Source organism: Thalia democratica, chromosome 9 (assembly GCF_965202585.1).
Source record: "Thalia democratica chromosome 9, ktThaDemo2.hap1.1, whole genome shotgun sequence".
Lineage (NCBI taxonomy): Eukaryota > Metazoa > Chordata > Thaliacea > Salpida > Salpidae > Thalia > Thalia democratica.
Window position 1 is genome coordinate 9881859 of NC_139173.1, and position 19270 is coordinate 9901128.

Genomic DNA, 19270 nt, shown 5'->3' on the forward strand with positions numbered 1-19270 from the left:
TTATTTAATGTAATAAACATATATACTGTTATATTCTATTCAAGTTTTTCCTTCATAGATTGTTTTAAACTATTTTAAATGTCGTTTTACAAAGTTTTTTTTATATTTTTATTTATTAAGATAATCTAAAATTTTCATAACTATTTACCCTTATAGTTATATTTAGATTTTTACTTAGTTTGAACTATTAAAACTTTAGTATTTTATTTATAAAGTTAAAAGAATAAAATACTTTAAGTTATTATTTTATTTTCACAACAAGTTTGAAATTTCGATAATTTTATTATAAAAACTCTATTGATAATAGAAGCATCTATACAAACTAAAAAACCTAAAAGTAAATGATTGAATATTAAAGTATAACAATGCTTCGAGTTAGATTAAAACTAATTTTTGTTTCTTTAAGACAGCTTTTATTAATACACATTAAATAAGGTTTTAGATTAAGGTTTATATTCAAACTTTAGTTTGCTTAAAAAAACTAATATTTATTTAATTTTTAGGTTCAGCTATTAGCTTAATTTATAAAAAAAATTTCTTTTTAGATATGAAAATTCTAAATTTCGTATAAAAAAAAGTTCTTTTCTCAAACCAATAGAAGAATTTATGACTAGATGTTTCAGAAAGTTATTTTAGTTTTTAAAATCTCTAAAAAACATTACAGTTGCTTTAATTAACACTATGATTTAAACAATTACAAAATTTTATATAATTATAAAATTTTTTAAACAAACTGTTAATAAATAATAGAAGTTAAATTATGTTAGTACTTCTTTTACTTTCAAGGATTGTAAATTGTTATGCTAGTAGAAGATTGAAAAAGTTAGCACAAATTAAAATAAGCTGTTATTGTGTTTGTAATACATTTAAAACATTTATTTTAAACATTTTGTTTCAAACTTTGTTAAAAACATAGTGTTTTGCTTTAATTTTAAATTTTAAAGTATTAGTTTAAACAATTATATTTCAAAAACTTTTAAATTAAAACAGGTTTTAAGTACAAATATTTTTGTTTCGAAAACTTATCTAAAAGCAATTCTTTGTAGTATTAAATAGTAGTAATTTTTAGTATACAACAGAAAATATACTTTGCTTTTAGGATTTACAAAACATTAATTTTTTTAAAGATTAAAAAAAAAATTATTTAAACTTAAGTTCATGCTGCTTATATTTAGTTTATATGACGTCGAACTTGCGTACTATCGAGTATATTAAAGATCTGATACATTATATACTTATATAAAAAACTATGGGTAGTTTCAGATTTCAACTACTTTTTTTTTTAAATAGCTTGAAATCATGCAACCATTAGCATATAAGAAGCATATCATATTTGCTGAATCAGCAAAAAATACTTTTTTTCATACTATTTCTGATTAAAAAAAAAATTTGATTATACTTTTTTATTTTTGGGTAAGGTAGAATAGGGATAGTGATATAAGTATAAAAACAAATTTAAAAAATACTTAAGATTCTTTTTATTGACTAAGCAAATATGTAAACGACTTGCATAATTTTCAAGCTATTTAAAAAAATAGAGGACATCTGAAGCCACCCAAAAACCTATAATTAACAACAGATACTTGCTTTTTTGATAACCATGCGAGCTAGTCACAGTAGTACTTTGATACTATATTAATTGTCGTTTTCTAAAAAGGCGCAAGTGATATAAACATCTAAGTTATAAAACTACTTGATGGAGATAATAAAAAGTTAAAATCTTTCTACTATACATAAAGAAAATCAGCTTCACTAGTACTTATAATGTTTATTACGTAAAAATTAAGAAGAAAAAGACGGTAATAAATTAAAATCAGGTAGACTTTTTTAATCGGGATATTCTTGTCGGTGGGGATAAATAGGATTGTTGCTTTTTTGTTTTGCTGCTGTCATTGTTTGTAGAAGGAACTTTTTTTGTTTGTTCTCCTGGCGACACAGATGACCTGCGAAGCATGTTTAGTTAAATTGTTCGTTCTGTATTTTGTAACATGAATTTTAAGTTTCTTATTAAACACTTCTTAAAAAACAAAAGTTTAAATAAATGAAAAACTGTACTTTATTTTAGAATAAATAAACTTTCTGTACGAAAAACTGAGAAAATAAGTTATAAAAGATTATTCATTCAGTTTGTTATAGCTTTTTTTATTTCAAACCTTCGGTACTGGCTGCCGTTGAACTCGTTGCAATCTTGGTTTGGCGTTCTAGGCGACGCAGAAAGTCGTGAGTTCGGTGACCTGAGCGGCTGGTTGCTGTTTAGGGGGATTGCAGAGGAGGACAGGAGCCTCTTGTAGGTGAAAAGAGGTTTTTTGCTGTTTCTATTGTTCTTGTCATCAGCAGCCAAATTTACAGGTGTGCTGTATTGCCTGATGAGCTGTTGCTTCGGTTTGATCAATTTAGACGGCGATTCAATTCTTCTGAATAATTTTTTAGAGTTAGTTTGCTAAGCTTGGTTAAGAATATTTAAAAGAATTTTTGCATGAGTACTATATAAAAGATGGTAATTTTAAAAATTATTATATTTTAAGTATTTTGTTTATAATGTTGTTGACTGAATAATAAATTATTACTTTATCAGTCCCCTTGACGAGAGAGGCTGGATTCCTTTCGATTTCGATAAAACAGTTGCTTGTTTTTCTTTCTGCATTAAATTCAGCCGCGAACCGTCAATTGAGTGTTGCCTTTCCACTAAAGGTACCTTCCTGTGATTCATAACAGCTATGTTTTTGTTTCCTTGTTGTTTTTGCTGCAGTTTGGCAGGAGACGACAGTTTGGAACACAGGGACTGCTTTTTTATAACCTTCACTTTGCTGACTTTTGTTGTCGGCTTACCTGTTTAAAATTTCATGTCGTAGTATTTTGTTCAATGGAGTTTAGCTAAAATAAAAAGAATCAGTTTACAGCTATCTCCGAAAACTAATTCTCAACGAAAACTATTAATTTCTACGTACTGTTATCTGGAGTTTCTTCATTTTTCGGTGTAGAACTCGATAATCCGTCCACGTATTTATATTCATCTTGCTTCTTCTTGGGCGAAACTGCGTTCTGTGTGAGTGTTCCGTCCTTCTCCATCCGCTCTATCGTGCTGCTCTCACCGAATCCCTCATCACTCAGTGCTTCTACGTCTTTTGTGCCTTTGAAATAATTTTGATTAGTTTTAAAACACTATCACAATTATTCAGCTGATATTTTTAAGTAGAATACAAAAATCACTGATTTAAATACTAAACAAACTAGAACAGTTGTAATTTGAAAGCGTAACTTGTACTATCAAAAGTATATTGATATTAAACTTGAAAAAAAATTGTGTGTATAACAATTTTTTTTCATTACTCAGGTTTACCAATTTGAGATCAAAAAACTTACCTTCTGCTACGCGATTTTCAATCAAAATTTTGTCTTCCTGGTACAGTTTTTTCTGCTGTAAGGGCTTACAGCTTGTCAGCTTTACTTTAGAACCCATAGGAGACTTTGACTTAACATAACCACTAGAAACAGGAACCTTTTTTGATGTAAACTCTTTAGATGCGTCTTTAGTTTTTTCCTTAGATGCTCTAAGAAAACGTTTTCAAATTAAGATTAACTTTGTTTTTAATAAAACATATTTTTGCTTAAATTTTTATACTTTTAATTACTCTTAGTAAACATTCAGTTTCTAATGTTTATTTTAATTTTTATTATAATTAACTGCAGTATAGAGTTTTAAAAATGATAAAATAAACCGTTTATTTTTCAAAAAAATATGTTTTTTAGTGACTTACAGTATATTAGGTAAACTGATTTGTTAAAAGTTTGAAAAAGTAAAAACTAATTATATATAGTTTAAAAATTTATATTAACAAGTACAAATTTAACTAACAAAATGATTTGACCTTATTGTTTATATAAACAGATTTTCGAAAATTAACAACTTAATTAAATAAACAAACTCTAAACAATTTTATTTTTCCAAAACAATCAATCATTAATTTATACAACTGAAACAAATTTATTCTTCCAACTAATTCTAACAACCTGCTAAACTTGGACTTCATTATTCCCACGATCGACTTGGAGCTTGTGCTTCCGCGCAGTGGCGCCTGAGGTTTCGGTTTTCTCGAAGGGGAACCACCATTCAGGTTAGGGCACACCGCCTTGTTGATGGGGATTATGTTGAAGTCGAACGACCCCGACCGGTGGTAGTCGAAGGGGATTTCCCTCTTGTAGAAGTCACTTTGTGGTTTCAGCGGCGCCCTTTCGCCTGTTAGTAATGAGCGGTAAATAAAATTAACTGCAAAAGTGTCGGGTTTCAGAGCTTTTAAAAAACAGTTAGTTTTGTCAGGTGCTCGTTACACGGCACTTGAAACGCAAGGCGTGCTAAATTGAAGCCATAAAACATTAAGGGTGTGAATTTAATGTTTGTGAAATTTAATATTGTTTGTGTTTACGAGACAGCATTAGTAAAACAAACGAGCGATAAGTTGTAAACAAGTTCGCTTTGATGCCGATAATGAATTTAACGCTGCGACATTATGATATAATGTGCTTTCAAATTGTTGCAGGAACTTACAGTTTTCGGCGAGTGTTCTCCTGTTTTTCAAATCGTCGTTGTAGTTGTCAAACTTGCTGAACTGCTGCTTGGCCCCTGTTTCAGGGTTGTAGCACGTGACTTTGGACGTTCCTTGCGATGCTTTGTGCATCATAAACTCTGCAAATTAATATTGTTAGTCTGCATGTTTTTAAACTTTTAACTTATAATTAAGTAGCTTTGTGTGATTAGATATAAGTGAACCGCAAACTGTATTAAGCGTATGTAATTAAAAAATAATTAAGTATGCAAGTTTATACTAAAACAGTTTCTTTTTTGACTTTACGCAACCCATTAATCAATTTTTCTTAATTTATAGTTTTTTTTTATTTGTTGTGCTAAAAACTTAGGAGAGCTATACAACCATATAACAGCATGTTTTAAACGTTTTTGGAATTAATTCAATCCTATCATTATTACATTCCAAGTTGTATATGTCAAATTAAAGCACTCAAACATTTTTCAGAAAGTTTATGAAACCACTCAAATACCATTTTTGAAGTTCATGAATAAAAAATATTGAAAAACGTGAAAAAAATATATATATAGTTGTGCAGCTTTTACTTTTCTTATTTTTAGTATTTTTGAGTGAAATATTAAACCAATGAATTGTTTGTTGGTTTGTAACAAGACATGCAACTTTAGGGCGTAAAAACGAGTTTTTGCTAAAATATTTAAAACCACATTTTAAAAAGTGATTTAATTTTATTCTTATTTATAAAAACAAACTTTGCTGGGGACAAACGAAATTGTCTTCACTGCAGTTGTCGTCCTCGACTGCAAAATTATCGAAATCTCGCATCTGTGAAAATTTCACGGTTAGTTTAAGTTTTTTTTTTTGAAAATAAAAGAGTTAATTCAGCTTTTTTACTCAAAAAGCCTTTTTAATACGTAGGTAAATCTTTATTGATACTTCGAACTATGTGAATAAGTTAATAACTTAGAAATACTTGTTACTTCATGATTTTAAACTACAAACCGGTTTAAACTGTAATTCGAAAAAAAAAAACCGAACATGGTAAATAATACCAGTTCATTTAATTTAACTCAAAACACAAACACTTTTTTTAGTTTAAATTTTGTTCATAAAAATATAATTTACCATGCAATCTTGTTGCAAAAACATCCCAATTGGCAAAGACTCTGTTTTTTGATTTCCTCTTTGCATCATGTTGTTTTGACACAAATTAATTTCCTCCAGTGTCGCGTAATTTTTGAATGCATCCATGTCACTTGAATGAGAGTAGCTTTGGTCTGAAATTTTAAACATTTATTATTTTACACATTTTATTCAGATGAATTCTTTAATTTATGGTCTCAAAAACATGTAGTAACAGTAAATAATTGAGCATTTTTAGTTACTTTAGGCTTAAGCTATACCTGTATGGGTTTGTTTGAACAATTCATAACTTAAGTTAAACTACTCATACTTCATAACTTTTTTATTTAAATACCATAAAAGTAATATAGTCACATAAATCAGTCAATCTGATCTGTTTGCTTTGTGTATCGTAAAACAATGTAATATTTTGATGAATGAGAAAATATAAATCTCGCAAAGTCAGCTTCAATGATTCATACCCTTGAAAAGTACTTTGTGTGTAATAAATTAATTTGTGTCATATTTACAGATTATGTAAGGTGCTATTAGCTGCCTTTTGTTATAACATCAAAGGAACACTTGTTATTTCAATATCATTTTCTTTACACTAAAACATTATAAGTTTTGTTCAACTAATGGTTTAAGCTATTAAATTGGTTTTAAATGTTTACATAGCAATATTGTGTTGTTTTTATTAAAGTCTTTAAGTTTGCATTCAGAAAATTTATTTCTGTTTACGTAAGTATAACTTTTAATCTTCTGCCTCTAAAACATCGTTTATTTTTATTCGCCATTATAAACGGTGCGTAGTAATTTTAGCTTATTTATTATTGATAGAAACTAACCTAGCAATCTTATCGCTTCTTCTTGATCGTTACATGTTTCATCACAATTCTCCTCAGTATAGTATCTGCTTTCATAGTATTTTTTTGATTATTTTAAAATACACAACAGTTAGTTTTATTACTATTCAAACTTAAAAAAAAATAATATTGACAAGTTTTTAAATGTTTACCTGAGTGTTTAGTAGAATTTTAAACCTTTCGTTTTAAAGCGGTTATTATCTACTATTTGAGTTATTAAACTTAAAAACAAAACAAAACTTTACATACACTCTATCATCTTTGTTTTGATGGTTTTCGTTTTGCTGGTAACCTTCTTCCACAAAATAATTATTCGCGTAGAAAGAATTTCTGTTTGAAACATCTTCTGCTTCCACTACAACGTTCACACATCTCTTTTGTGTTTCCACCTTGACAGGTATCTTACCTCCGTTTGTATACCCTTCATATAAATACTTTTAAATATATAAGACTTTTAAGTATCATGTTTCATTATGATACTTAAAATGACTTATTGGACTTTAGTTTTCGGCATTAACGGAAAGTTGTTCACCTATAATATTCAAAAAGATTTGTAAACACCAAACCAAATTATTTTATAAACTAAATTACAACATTTAAACAAAACAATTTAGTTTCGGGCAGAAAAATGATACCACCAAACACGAAACGTGATTTAGGAATTAAGATCTGGTAAACAAAGATAAACAACTGTAATACTGACTAAAAGACAGTTGGTTTATTTATAAAAACTGTCACACGCTTTTTTAAGTGTTTGCAAATAATCATTAGGCTTTGATGACGTTATCTGGTAAAAATTTTGACTAAAACCACATAATCTTATCTAATCGTTTACTTAAAAATAACAGCGTCACGAAATCGTAGGAACATGGGTTTAACATAATTGTAAGCAATCTGAACTTAGCGGATATTTTTAAAACTAGATACATAGTAAATTCCCACTTAAAAAAATATTTTAAGTAAGTTTTATCGACACTTTTCAAAAAATTAAACTTTGCTTTTCTCTTTTTAAAACTTGTAAGCCTAATTTATATCAAAATTTCTAGAATTTAGAAACTATTTGATTACACACTATTTGATAACTACTTAGTATAACTTTTATGGTAGTTTTGCTGATATTTACTATTTATCTAATAATATGTTACCAGTAAAAAATCATTTATAATCACTTGTAACGTTGTCGATTTCCGTCGATGACCAGCCTCGATTTTTGAACCTCGAATTTTGCTGGCTTTTGATTGGACGTTCTTCTGTTTCGTGAAAAACGTCTTCACTTTCCGATTCGCTCTCCACCTGCTTCTTGCTGTTTGTCTCCACATCTTCAGCCACTTTCACTCCCATCTTCGGTTTCATCTCGTCGATTTTCTGCTGTTTGAAGTTCATTTTCCCGCTATAGTCGGAATACTTCAGGTCTCCCTCCTCTGTGATTTTGTCTTCCGAGGGAATCCCTTTGATTTTATTAATTTTTTCCGCCGGTTTAGTGGAAAGTAGGAGGGAGAGGAATGGAGCCAGTTTTGTGAAAAGCTGTTCGATAAGCTGGTCTGGCATACCTGCAATAAATTTAAAAAAAAGTGTTATGTTATGTTTTTTTTTTTTTATAATTGTAGTGGGGTAGTATAAATGGTTAACACTTTTTAAGCAGAATAATGTATATTATGTTAAAACATTAAGTTTAATGTTTTAAAGGTAGAAGATATGTAAAAAAAAATTCGAAGTATTTTTTAAGTAGCTATAGCGTTTACGTAATACTTTGCTAATTACAATTTGAAAATCATTTATGAAAAGCATCAAATTTTGACTACCGAAGTAATTTAACACTTTTAAATGTCAAAATAGTATAAAATATTTAGTTGTAAAGTTACCTTGTTCTCTTATTACAAACGTCTTTTAATTTTTTGCGCCTTAAGATGGAAACTAGGGTGAAGAAAATGACATAACGAGTGAGGAATTCCATACCAAAAGGAGAAATTGAAAGTCGAGAAATGAAAATTAGCTCAAGTGCAAGGTAAAATTGGATATTCGTTACGTGCGGTTATTTAGTAGCTGAAACTGAAAAAGTAGAAGAAAAGATAAACTTTTAGTGATCTGCTTCATGCGTGTTTTTCTTGCGAGTTGGATGAAAAAGCGAGGCTGTTTGCCCGCAAAATGTTTTTAACCTTGTCGGCATATCTTTTGATTCTTATACAGCAGCTTGCTTTGTTTGAACAAAACATGAAAACTCCTGTATGACGCTTATATCTCGTGTATATATCAATATATTTGTTCGGTTTCGACATTCGGAATTTTTCAAATATAATAACCTGTTTGTTCAGCCAGTTGTTTCCAGTTCGCCGAAGTTTGGTTTCTTTTAACTTCCTCGTTTTCTTGATTAAGCTCACTCGAAGACTTTATTCTTCCTTTTTTAGTGTAAACTTTATTTGATGTTAAATATATAAATGTTTAATTAGACAGCTTTTAGGTTTTATTTAACTGTTAATTTTAATTTTAATAATAAATATAATTATATGTTTAATAAATTATAAAGTTTTTGACCCATATTTCTAAAAACATATTATTTGATTTTTATTTTACTTGACTAACTTTAGTAACTAAATAAAATAAACTTAATTTTTGGTACTAAAGCTCACATGATGTTATTGTACAAATTATCTAGATAGGTACAATAATTAAAGTATAATATGTTTGATGGAAATTTCTTACTTTTTGTGTTTAGTTTGTTTTTGTTGGTAAGTTCTTCCACTTGGTTTCTCAACATTACACATTCATCAAATAGTTCATCCCTTTCTTTTTCAACAAGCATCTTTTGTATTTCCACCTAAATTACATTGGAATTTATATTCATAATACTCCTTTATTTTACAATTAAATAGTGTTTTAGTACTTCAAAAAAATATTTATAATCATATACGTATACATTTTTAAAGAGTTCTATCTAAAGCATTTCAACTATTTAGAAATGAAACATTGAAAAGAGTTTAATCGCCCTAATGTCAAGTTAATATTAAAATTACGTTTCTATTTGAATAATTTACTTCATAATCTTAGTAATACAACCCGTTTAACTGCAATTAAGAAAAAAACATTTGTTTCATACGCCTCCCCTGACAGAATATTAATTTGATATAATTATTTTTGTACAAATGATTTTGTGTGTACTAAGTTATCGCCTTTTATATCAACCAAATGAGTTTAATCTTGTTAATGAGTTTTTTAAATTTTAACTATGTTTGATGTTTTGTTTATGTTTATTTGGTCTTGAATATAAGTGTTTTAATTTTCATTATTCCCATTGTGTGTCTTGATTAAGTGGCTCAGGTTTTGATGCCTGAGTCTAACTTTGCACAATAAACAATATAATAATTATAAAAACAAGTTGGTTTGATGATGTATAAGCCACTTTTCGATTTATTGTAGCAACTCAGCGTTTTATACTACATTAAGTATAAAACTAGAGAATTTGTTTAAAAAAAATCTAAACATTTTAGTCTTGTTTCTTGTTGATCAAAAATTCGTTAAAATACTTTAAAAATGTAATCAAAACTATTTTAAATACATTAATGTTTTTTACTTCTTTATTTTCACCCTTCAAGTTTTCAACGAGCTTAACCAGATTTTTGTTTTCATTTTCAAATCGCTGAATCTTTTCAACTAAACGAGCGTAACTGGAGTGTACCATGTCCGCATTCTGATAAAAAAAAAAACAATTTGGTAAAAATTACTTTTAATAAAACATTTTAAAGTTTATCTAAACAGACAAACGTTGAATTAAAAAAAAAATAAAAAAGTAATTAGTGTTTTACTTATTTTAGCTTTATAATAACTTCTTATAAGTGTAAAATTAGTTTTTGGCATTGAACTTATTAATTTTGATTATTTTTTTGTGAAATTAGTTAATTAAACTGTTTACATATTTTAAAAACATGTTGTTTTGGTTTTGATAAATTACACTGAAATTTATTGTTAGCTAAAAAATGCAATAAATTAGAACTTTCTGTTAAGATTCAACAACTTTTTTCTATTTAAATGAATTTTATTTCAAAATATTTATTAAAACAAAACTCAAAAAGCATTTTGCTACAGACGTTCCTAATTATATATAGCCTATGCTAATCACGACTTCAAAAATATAATGTTTTTTATTTAATGTTCACACGTCACATATAACTACCTTCTCACAAGAATCAAAATAACAAACTACAAGCATATAATAAGCGGGCAGATTACTATTTTTCTCAAAATTGCAGTGCAACTTGACACTGGCAATTATACCTTAAAGATTCTTATTGCCACCCAAAAAATGAACAAAAACTCACGCTCCTTGAAGTTCTCGAGGAAGTAGATTCGCTATGACGTGAATTGATGCCATACCGACTCTGCGATGATTTTGAAGTCATAACAGACTAACTGACTGTTTGCTTTGTTTTATTGTTTTATTGTTAATACCTGCGAAAAGAATAAATGCAGTTGCTTAAGTCACCAGATTAATTATTCAATATTTGCGTCAGTCTTGTAATGCGTGTGTGTGTATAGTTAAATCTTTTTATTTGTAAATAATTATTTTACCTGTGTTTTGTAATGACGCTGTACCACGTAAAAACAAGCTTTTACATAAGTTTGATTTTTTTGTTTGTGTTAAGATTAACAACACGATACATTTTTAATTTTTAAAGAGTTTTTTGTTTACTTATACGAAATCTAGTATAAAAACCATCTTTGCAGAAATATGTAAACGCAAATAAAGTTTATTAAACTCTTATTTTCTAAAACACAAACTAATCTTAAAAGTAAACTTTTCCTATTACTAAAACTTCTAAAAACTATTATAATAAGTCTATAAGTATTTTAAAAACTTGAAACTTTTTATTTTAAAGAGCTTACTTCAATCAAACTTAAAACATTATTGGTTTATTGTTTTAAATTAAACAATAAACTTTATAGAAATTGTTTTCAATTATCCAATTAAGTAATTTGTGTATATTACCAACCAGTATTAAGAATTCAATTTTTATTTCTCTAGTTTACCTAATTGTTGCAATACTTTAAAATTTAATATTATGTTTGACCTAATATATAGTTTTTAGAGTTAAGTAAAATTTAAATAAAAGTTTAAATTTGTTGTGATTTATTTTGTTTAGACAAAAACCAACAAAAAAATTATTTGCTTTAGAAACTAATTTGCGAAATCTACAAAACCTTTCTAAACTATTTAGTTATATATCTGATATAGTTAATTTTTAATAAAAATGTATTAAAAAGTACTTTAACTTTTTTTCAATGATAAATTCATGCAGTCAAAGTTTAAAAAAAAATTAAAGACTATTAGTGCTTAAAATATTCTTAAACAATTGTTATATAATTTCAAACAAAATTAACTTTAAGCTTTCAAAAAAAAACTTACACAAAACTATGCTTAGATGTTTGTTTATGTATCTGATTTGTTTTTAAACAACTAATAGTTAGATTAGTCCATCATTAAAAAAAGTTCAAATTTCAACAGATTTTACTTTTACTTTACTATTTTCAGTGCGAATTCTAAAAAAATATTTTTATTTCTATGTAACGTATATCTGTTACACATTTTTCCTTAACCTAAAGTCAAAAACTTATACTATTTGTGTTACACTTAAAATTCTAAAACACACATTCTTTAACCAACTTCAAAGTTGTCTGTATGGTGAATTTTAAATATTTTTAACTGATTAAAATAAAATATCTTAATCAAAACTTCAGTTTAATCCTTTTGATACTTGCTAAACAAAAATACCAGTAAGTTATACCAACTGTATCACTTGAGTTTATAAAAGACTCAACAGTTCAACGATTTTCTTATGAATTATTCAAAACCGTTTCAGCGGCCAAGCATCGGAAAGAGTTGCATCGTCCAGCGGCCGTTGTGACGTCATAATGCCTCCAACTCTGTCGTCGGCGGCAGGTGGGGCCGGGCGAGTCAACAATCGAGCAGCGATTCGATTGTGACACCACAGTGAGCCGTTGACTGACATTATCGCTTATTTTCTTGCAACTTGTTGCTACTAGAAGTTTTTTTTTTACCGCGTTGTACAGTAATTTTCAATTTGTTTTAAAATACAGTTTCTTCTTTCCAAACTTGTTTAAAACACTTTTTTTGTTTTCATTGTAGTATATTCAAATATACTGTTTCTAAATTAAAACTAGATTTTTACAAAAGTCTAACTTCTTTACCGCTTTTTTTACAAAATTATATTATTTTTTTATTTTTAACAAACAATTTAAAACATTTTAAAACTGAACTTGTACAAAAAATTTTAAATAAACTACATAAATAAATTATCAATGATGCTAACTAGTAATTTTAAACTACGTTTGTAGAAGTACAACAATTTTGTAGTAGCTTGTAACAATTGTCAAAAAATATAATTGATGTGTTTTAAAAACTAGTTCTGTACTTAAATAAGTTTTTTTTTTTGATCTTTTGTTCACGGCAATATTTGCTTAGCTTATTTAGAGTAAATATAAAAACTAACAATTTTTATAAAAAATTCTAAAGTAATTCAATAATTTTAAAATAAAAAGTAAAAGTAAATACAGAATAAATAAATACATAAAAATTGAAATAAAAGTTATGGTTTTTATTAATTCATATGCAGCTGTAAAAACTTATACATAATAGATTTTTTTCTCTCAAAACAAAGCTTGATATTTTGTCACGATAAACTAAACCACTACATTGCAGAAGTCATGATGTTAATTACGCATTTTTTATCAAAAAGTTTTTCATACATATTTCAGTAGATTTTACACTAAAAAACCAACTGAAAAATACTTCATAAGCCGTCTTATGAATAATTAATAGTGAATTACTTGAACTTAGACTATAAATGTATACTTTTGTACGTAAAACGACCAAAATCTTTTGTATACATTATTTTATAGCAATATTTTTTAACTCACGTGACTTTTTTATGGTATTTTTCTATAGCTTGTCAACAATTGATTCAGCCATTCTTAAATACACCTAAGGCTATAAAACAGCACTAGATTTTTGTTAATAATATACAAAGAAATTAGAAAATAATTATAAAAAATCAACAGTTTGAAATTATGCTTTATATAAGTATGTGTTGTTTCAATTCATTAAGAAAAATTAAACGTATTAAAAAATTATTATATATTGTGTATTACTTTTTAAAGTATTGATTTTCAGATTCTGTCTTAATATCATAGAAATGTTTACTTATGTCATCACAACAACTCTTTTAACTAATAAGAAACATAGTTAATTTTCAAAATCCTTTTCTTTTATTTAAAAATTGTTAATTTAATATACAGCCATCAAAAAATAATAGAACTTACAAATTAACAAAAACATACTAAAAAAAAACTGGTAAACTACATAACATATAATAACGTATGTTTAAACTATTACTTTAATTCTTTGGTCATACTTAGATAGTTTGATTGAAAAATTTAATAGAATACACTAAGTCTGCACTAAATAAGTATTCAAGAGATTGGAAAATAAACTAAAAAACACAGTTTTGGTTAAAATATCTTTTGCCTTTTAAAGTTTCTGCTGGGTTTGCGTAAAACATTAAAAATAGAACTAGTTCCAAAACCAATTATATTACGACCGGCTTCATTTTCAAAAATGAGCAGTTTTGAACTTCAACACTCAAAAAAACATCCGGTGCTGTGAAATTACTGTGCAGTTTTTACTGCTCTTCGCTCGTTTAACTACTCATTTTAACTGCTGACTCTACACTTTCAAAACCGCCTTGCGAAAGTTCATGCTGCCGATTTAGTTTCACTGTGAGACTCGAGTCCGGCAAAAGCAGTTAAGCAGGTAAACAAGAAAGTAACTGCTCAGTGCCAGTTGAGTTGTTTCACCAACACACTGTTTGCCTATCTCACAAACAGGTTTCGCTGCAGGCCGGTTATCAGCTGATTAATATGCGAGAAAGTAGCAATTCTCAATCAAGTTCGAGATCTCGGTTAAAGTTCGAGAACCGAAAATCATGAAGCGGTTTTTTGTGTTTAACAAGAAAAAAGCATTGTACGTTTCAAATAGAAATGTGTTACAACACTCCAAAACTTATAACTTCTTTTTTAAACAATATTTTGCTTTTTCTAGCTTTAGATTCTTACTTCGAAGTTTTTTTTTAATCAATTTATTATAACAAAAATACATTGATCCTTATTTTAACTAAAAAATTGTTTTCTTAAATTATATATTAATACATACACTTATTTTTTTATAATTTGTTCTTATGAATACAATAAAGTATTTTTAATTGTACAATAATTGAAAAGTTTTATAGCAAAAACATATTATATTAATTTTTTTTATTAATGCTATAATCAATTTAAGATAATGACAAAAAGCTCCATCTAAAACTTTTTATTATTTTTCAGAAAAGTCTGTTAAGTATAAAACAAAGATTTCTATACTTACTAATTAAAAAAACTAATTTATTAAATATTAAATTATTTTGAATTGCCTTAACTCAAATTTTATTACTGTTATTAAAGTAATCAGATTAATTTTTTTTTTTTTGATTTAAAAATTAAAAAAAGGTTGCATTTAAAATGAATAAACTTAACTTTTAGAAATGCTTACCTGTAAAAAATAGTAAAGAACTAAAATTAAAGACTTCTGAAACTTTTAAGCTTTTTTAATCAAAAACAGCATGTTTTTCTATGACTTAAACAATAAACAAATATTTATTAAAGAGATAATTGCTGCAAATTTATTTTATTAAAAACTACACGTATTTTTAAAATAAACACTATGATAAACAATCAATTTTCTCATAAATTTCGAAAAGTTTCGATGAGTAAAATGTGTGGTATAAGTTAACACAAAACCTTTAAACTGTTTAAAAAAACTCTCATTTAAATAAAAAAATTCCTTGTACCATAAACCTTGATAAAAAAAACTATTAACTTTTTTCATTAGTAGATTCTCCATAATTTTTTAACTATTACTAAAACATATACAACTATCACTTTATTTTCTTGTTTTTATTCCCTATTCTTTTTTAATCTCAAGTACAAACAAACTGCTCTTAGGACCTTTATAAACGAAAGACTTTTTCTGTATCAAGAGTGAAAACTTCAGCTTAATTTAAGAAACAAAACAGTTTTGAGCCGATTTAAATCAGAGTCAATTGCCGAGTATTAGTAACAACAAAAAAGTTTGCTAAGTTCAAGTTAATTGTTTCAAATTTGGATTTTCACTTGACTGTCACCAGAGTAAATTGCCAATGAACTAATATCAATTCAGGCTTCTCACCGACTAAAGAGAAACGAAAAACGCGTTTCAGTCTTTTCCGCTCCATCGGTTTCAACGACGCAAAAAGAGAGAGTGAAGCTGGTGCTATTATGACGTCATATCGCATTATCTCGCCGCCGCCAGAACAACGGTGGTTTTCAGTAAATAACTGTTTCAGCCTACTTTTCTATCAATACTCAGTGTGTTCATGCTTTTGCTGCCTGTGTAGATAACGTATGATTATTTTAACGTTTTTTTTGTTGATAAAACTCTTGAAACTACTAGTCTGATAAGCTTTTAACAATATTGTGTGTTTATTGCAAACATTTTCCAAATTCTTAATAAGTCTGAACCTGTTAGTATCTTTACATTATAAAAATATTTTATTTAAGCACGCTTATAACCAATCACGTTTAAAAACTCGTGCTTAAAATACGAAACTTTTACATGATATTATAAAAATAAATAGGCTATAACAGTTTAAAACATATTGGGCTACTTCCTTATTTAAAAAATTAAATCTGTAATAAAAAACTTACTGTAACATACTGTTAATGTTTTTCATAGTTTTAATGTTTTATGTAATATCACAAGTAAAAGTAACATATTTTAATACCTATGAATATTTCTTCAATTTCGGATTAAACAAAAAAAGATACTAATAAATTCATTTAATTAGATAAAAAAGAATTGGTTCAATAAAAAAAAGTTCACAGAGTTAATCTGGCTTGCACAGGTTTCTACTTTAGAAGTGGATTGTGCACTGAAAATTGAAACTTATAATACTGTTTTTAACTATATAAAGTAATTTGAGCTTTGACTAATAGCTAGACATAATGGATTTTTAAATTCAGTCTTGTAAAACAATAACTTTTAAAATTTCAGAATAAAATTATATTTTCAGTTTGTCAGTCTGATTTTTAAAAAAGTTAAAAAAAAATATAGTTTTAAAGTACAAGCTATTTGACTTGGCTATTTATAAATAGATAATCTTACATAGTTTACTTTAAAAATATTTTATTAAAATGCAAGGGCAAACAAAACTACCAGACCAAAAAATTTATATTTTTTTAACCATCATGACCTCTGTTAATCGTCGGCTGCACTTTGTTTATTTTTATTAGCTCACAGTAACAAAAATACTATAAACAAAATGCAGACACAACTGACACCTGCAATTAACCTCCCAGCAAACTGTGTGTATTTTGTGCAGCAAAATCAACCCTCTCAAAAGGTCACTTTGAAGGAGCGAGTAATTAAGATAAGCTGCGAACGGAGAGCGGGCTGCAATTATTTTTGTATCGCCGGAATTATTCGGTATTTTTAGCAGTATTAAGTGTCATTAATGCGTCAATTGAAGGCAAATAACCGGAACGAGATGGGCTTCAACCACTAAGCAGCCGTCGTCTTACAATAACAAGCAACAAATACTGGAGGAAGAAGAGAAATTAAAAATCTCGCTAGATTCGATAACTCGTGATTGTGTCGCTCCTTTTTGTTAATTAGCGCTCAAGTGGCATCTATCAGTGTCACTCATCTCAAAATTCAATGTGAACTATCGGGAATTTTGAGGTATTTGCTGTCTTATTTCTCTTAATCCTGGGAGAGTAGGGTTTTAAACTATTATATATATTTACACTTGTACGAAAGTTAAAACCACTCAAAACAATAACTTTATGACAAGATTAAAAACTAATTAAAAATTTGCCGTATAGATAGTTATGAAAAAGTGAAAACTAATTAAAAGATTTTCAAAAATTTAGGGTAAACCACATATAGTTGCAAACATTAATTATCTGAAATACTATTTTTTTAAACTTAGCTTTAATTTTTTTTTTCAATATTTTACCAAATATTTTAAACACTTATTTTAAAGTAAAGTAAAAACATTTGAGGTAATTTATACTACTCTCCCTCCTGTATAAGTTATTGATTTAATAAAATATCTTAAATTTAATCAAACTATACTTTTAGAGCAAATTTTTATACCGTCAATTTATTTAATGATGTTTGTAATTTCATATTAAACAATTGATTTTTTTATTTAGTTGTAGCTTTTAACAAAAACCTATTATCAAAAGATAACATATACTAGTTGTTGTTTGTAAAAAATTTTTTAAGCTATAAAACGACTTATTGTAAGTTTATCTAATTAATTGTTTTTCTTACTTTAAGTATTTTAAATAAAGTGTTCGTTAAGAAAATTGAAATACTTCGTAAGTTTTTTTAAGTAAAGTATTTTTAGTTTACGCTTCGATTTCATTTTGCTGCAAACATTTAAAAGTTTTTTTTTGTAAATCAATTACTTGTAGTTACTCTTGAAAGAACGAAAAACAAATACAGTTTTTTAAGCTTTTTTAAAAGGTAATTGTGATTAAGCTACAATTTTATTTTTAATTAAAATAAGGTTAAGCTTCTATAATAAAAAAAAAAAGAAACTTTTGAGCTATCTTTATGTTATCAATAGTTAGAAAATGTTTAAAAATCATAAATGTCTATTATTTATAGAAATGAATATCGTTATTTTTTAACATTATTAGATATTAATATTTTTTATGGTATAAGTTGTTTTAAAAGCTTGTTTAAATTATAATCATTAATACTTATTACTTGCACAACAACCAAATTAAAATATTTTTTTTTAGTAGCTTTAATTTAACTACTAAATAACATTTTTATTTCATAATCTATAATTAGCTTGATTAAAGAACAGTTAAAGTGCTTCAAGTAGATTTTGTTTTTATAAAAACAACAAGTTCTTATAATAAACAATTTCAGCTGTAGTTAAAAACAAATTTTTGGCAAGTCTCATAACTTTTTAAGTATCAAAAATTTTGGGTAAAAAACAAAGTACAAAATATGTTATGTTTAGAAAAGAAATAAATAACTTAATCAATTAAAAATATAGCAGCCTTAAATTAAAAACACTTATCTAGTTTATTTAATATTAAATTCTTAAGTAACAACCGTCGCTGTTTTCATAATAAAATTTTAAAAGTATGTTCAACAAAAAATGCTTTAGTTGGTTGAACAAACAAGACTTATCTACGACCTACACTAAGTGAAGACCATTAACGTTTAATAAATGGGAAGTCATAAAAAGTTAACCTTTTCTAGCAAGCTCCAAGTATTTACCTATTAGGCTGTTCGAAAAGTCAAAAGACTTTTTTGTTTGTAGGAAAACAGAAAGTTGTCTTTATTGGCGCCTAGGAAGCGATAATTAATCTTGATTATTGGTGACGTCAGGCTTAGCCAAAAAAAAACCAATAAAATCAAAATTAAGAGTTAAAAATATCTAAGAAGGAGTACTGATTGCTATAATTAGAAACTAACTATGACAACAAGTTGTATAACTTCAAGATTAACTTAGATAATAAAAATAATATTTTCTTTCCAATTTTTACATGCTTTATTTAAGTTAAAAATAAGTAGTTGACTAATAACTCTGCAGAGTTTTAGATAAAGTTTTCAAAAATCATTTATTTTCAAGT

The 19270-nt window shown here is 26.9% G+C and overlaps 1 protein-coding gene across 1 annotated transcript; it reads right to left on the reverse strand.

Moving 5' to 3' along the window:
- Window positions 1-1807: 1807 nt before the first annotated feature.
- Window positions 1808-12531, reverse strand: LOC145844785 (uncharacterized). The gene is made up of 18 exons (XM_082952208.1): window positions 12374-12531; window positions 10843-10902; window positions 10612-10615; window positions 10098-10214; window positions 9230-9344; window positions 8830-8925; window positions 7699-8079; window positions 6779-6950; window positions 6512-6576; window positions 5667-5818; window positions 5294-5366; window positions 4547-4684; window positions 4012-4237; window positions 3364-3551; window positions 2949-3131; window positions 2568-2829; window positions 2154-2414; window positions 1808-1943 (listed from the first exon to the last, which is right to left on the reverse strand). The coding sequence occupies exons 1-18, from the start codon at window positions 12529-12531 to the stop codon at window positions 1814-1816; spliced, it is 2781 nt and encodes a 926-aa protein (XP_082808334.1). The 3' UTR covers window positions 1808-1813.
- Window positions 12532-19270: the final 6739 nt, after the last annotated feature.

Bases quoted from the DNA above. Each gene is read 5' to 3' on its own strand.
- LOC145844785 (XM_082952208.1), bottom strand. From the start codon at position 12,531: ATGTCAGTCAACGGCTCACTGTGGTGTCACAATCGAATCGCTGCTCGA. The intron at 10,903-12,373 runs GTTTTGAATAAT...AAATCATCGCAG, and splicing joins GATGCTTGGCCGCTGAAACG to AGTCGGTATGGCATCAATTC. The intron at 8,080-8,829 runs GTTATTATATTT...AATTTATTGCAG, and splicing joins ACAACTGGCTGAACAAACAG to GTATGCCAGACCAGCTTATC.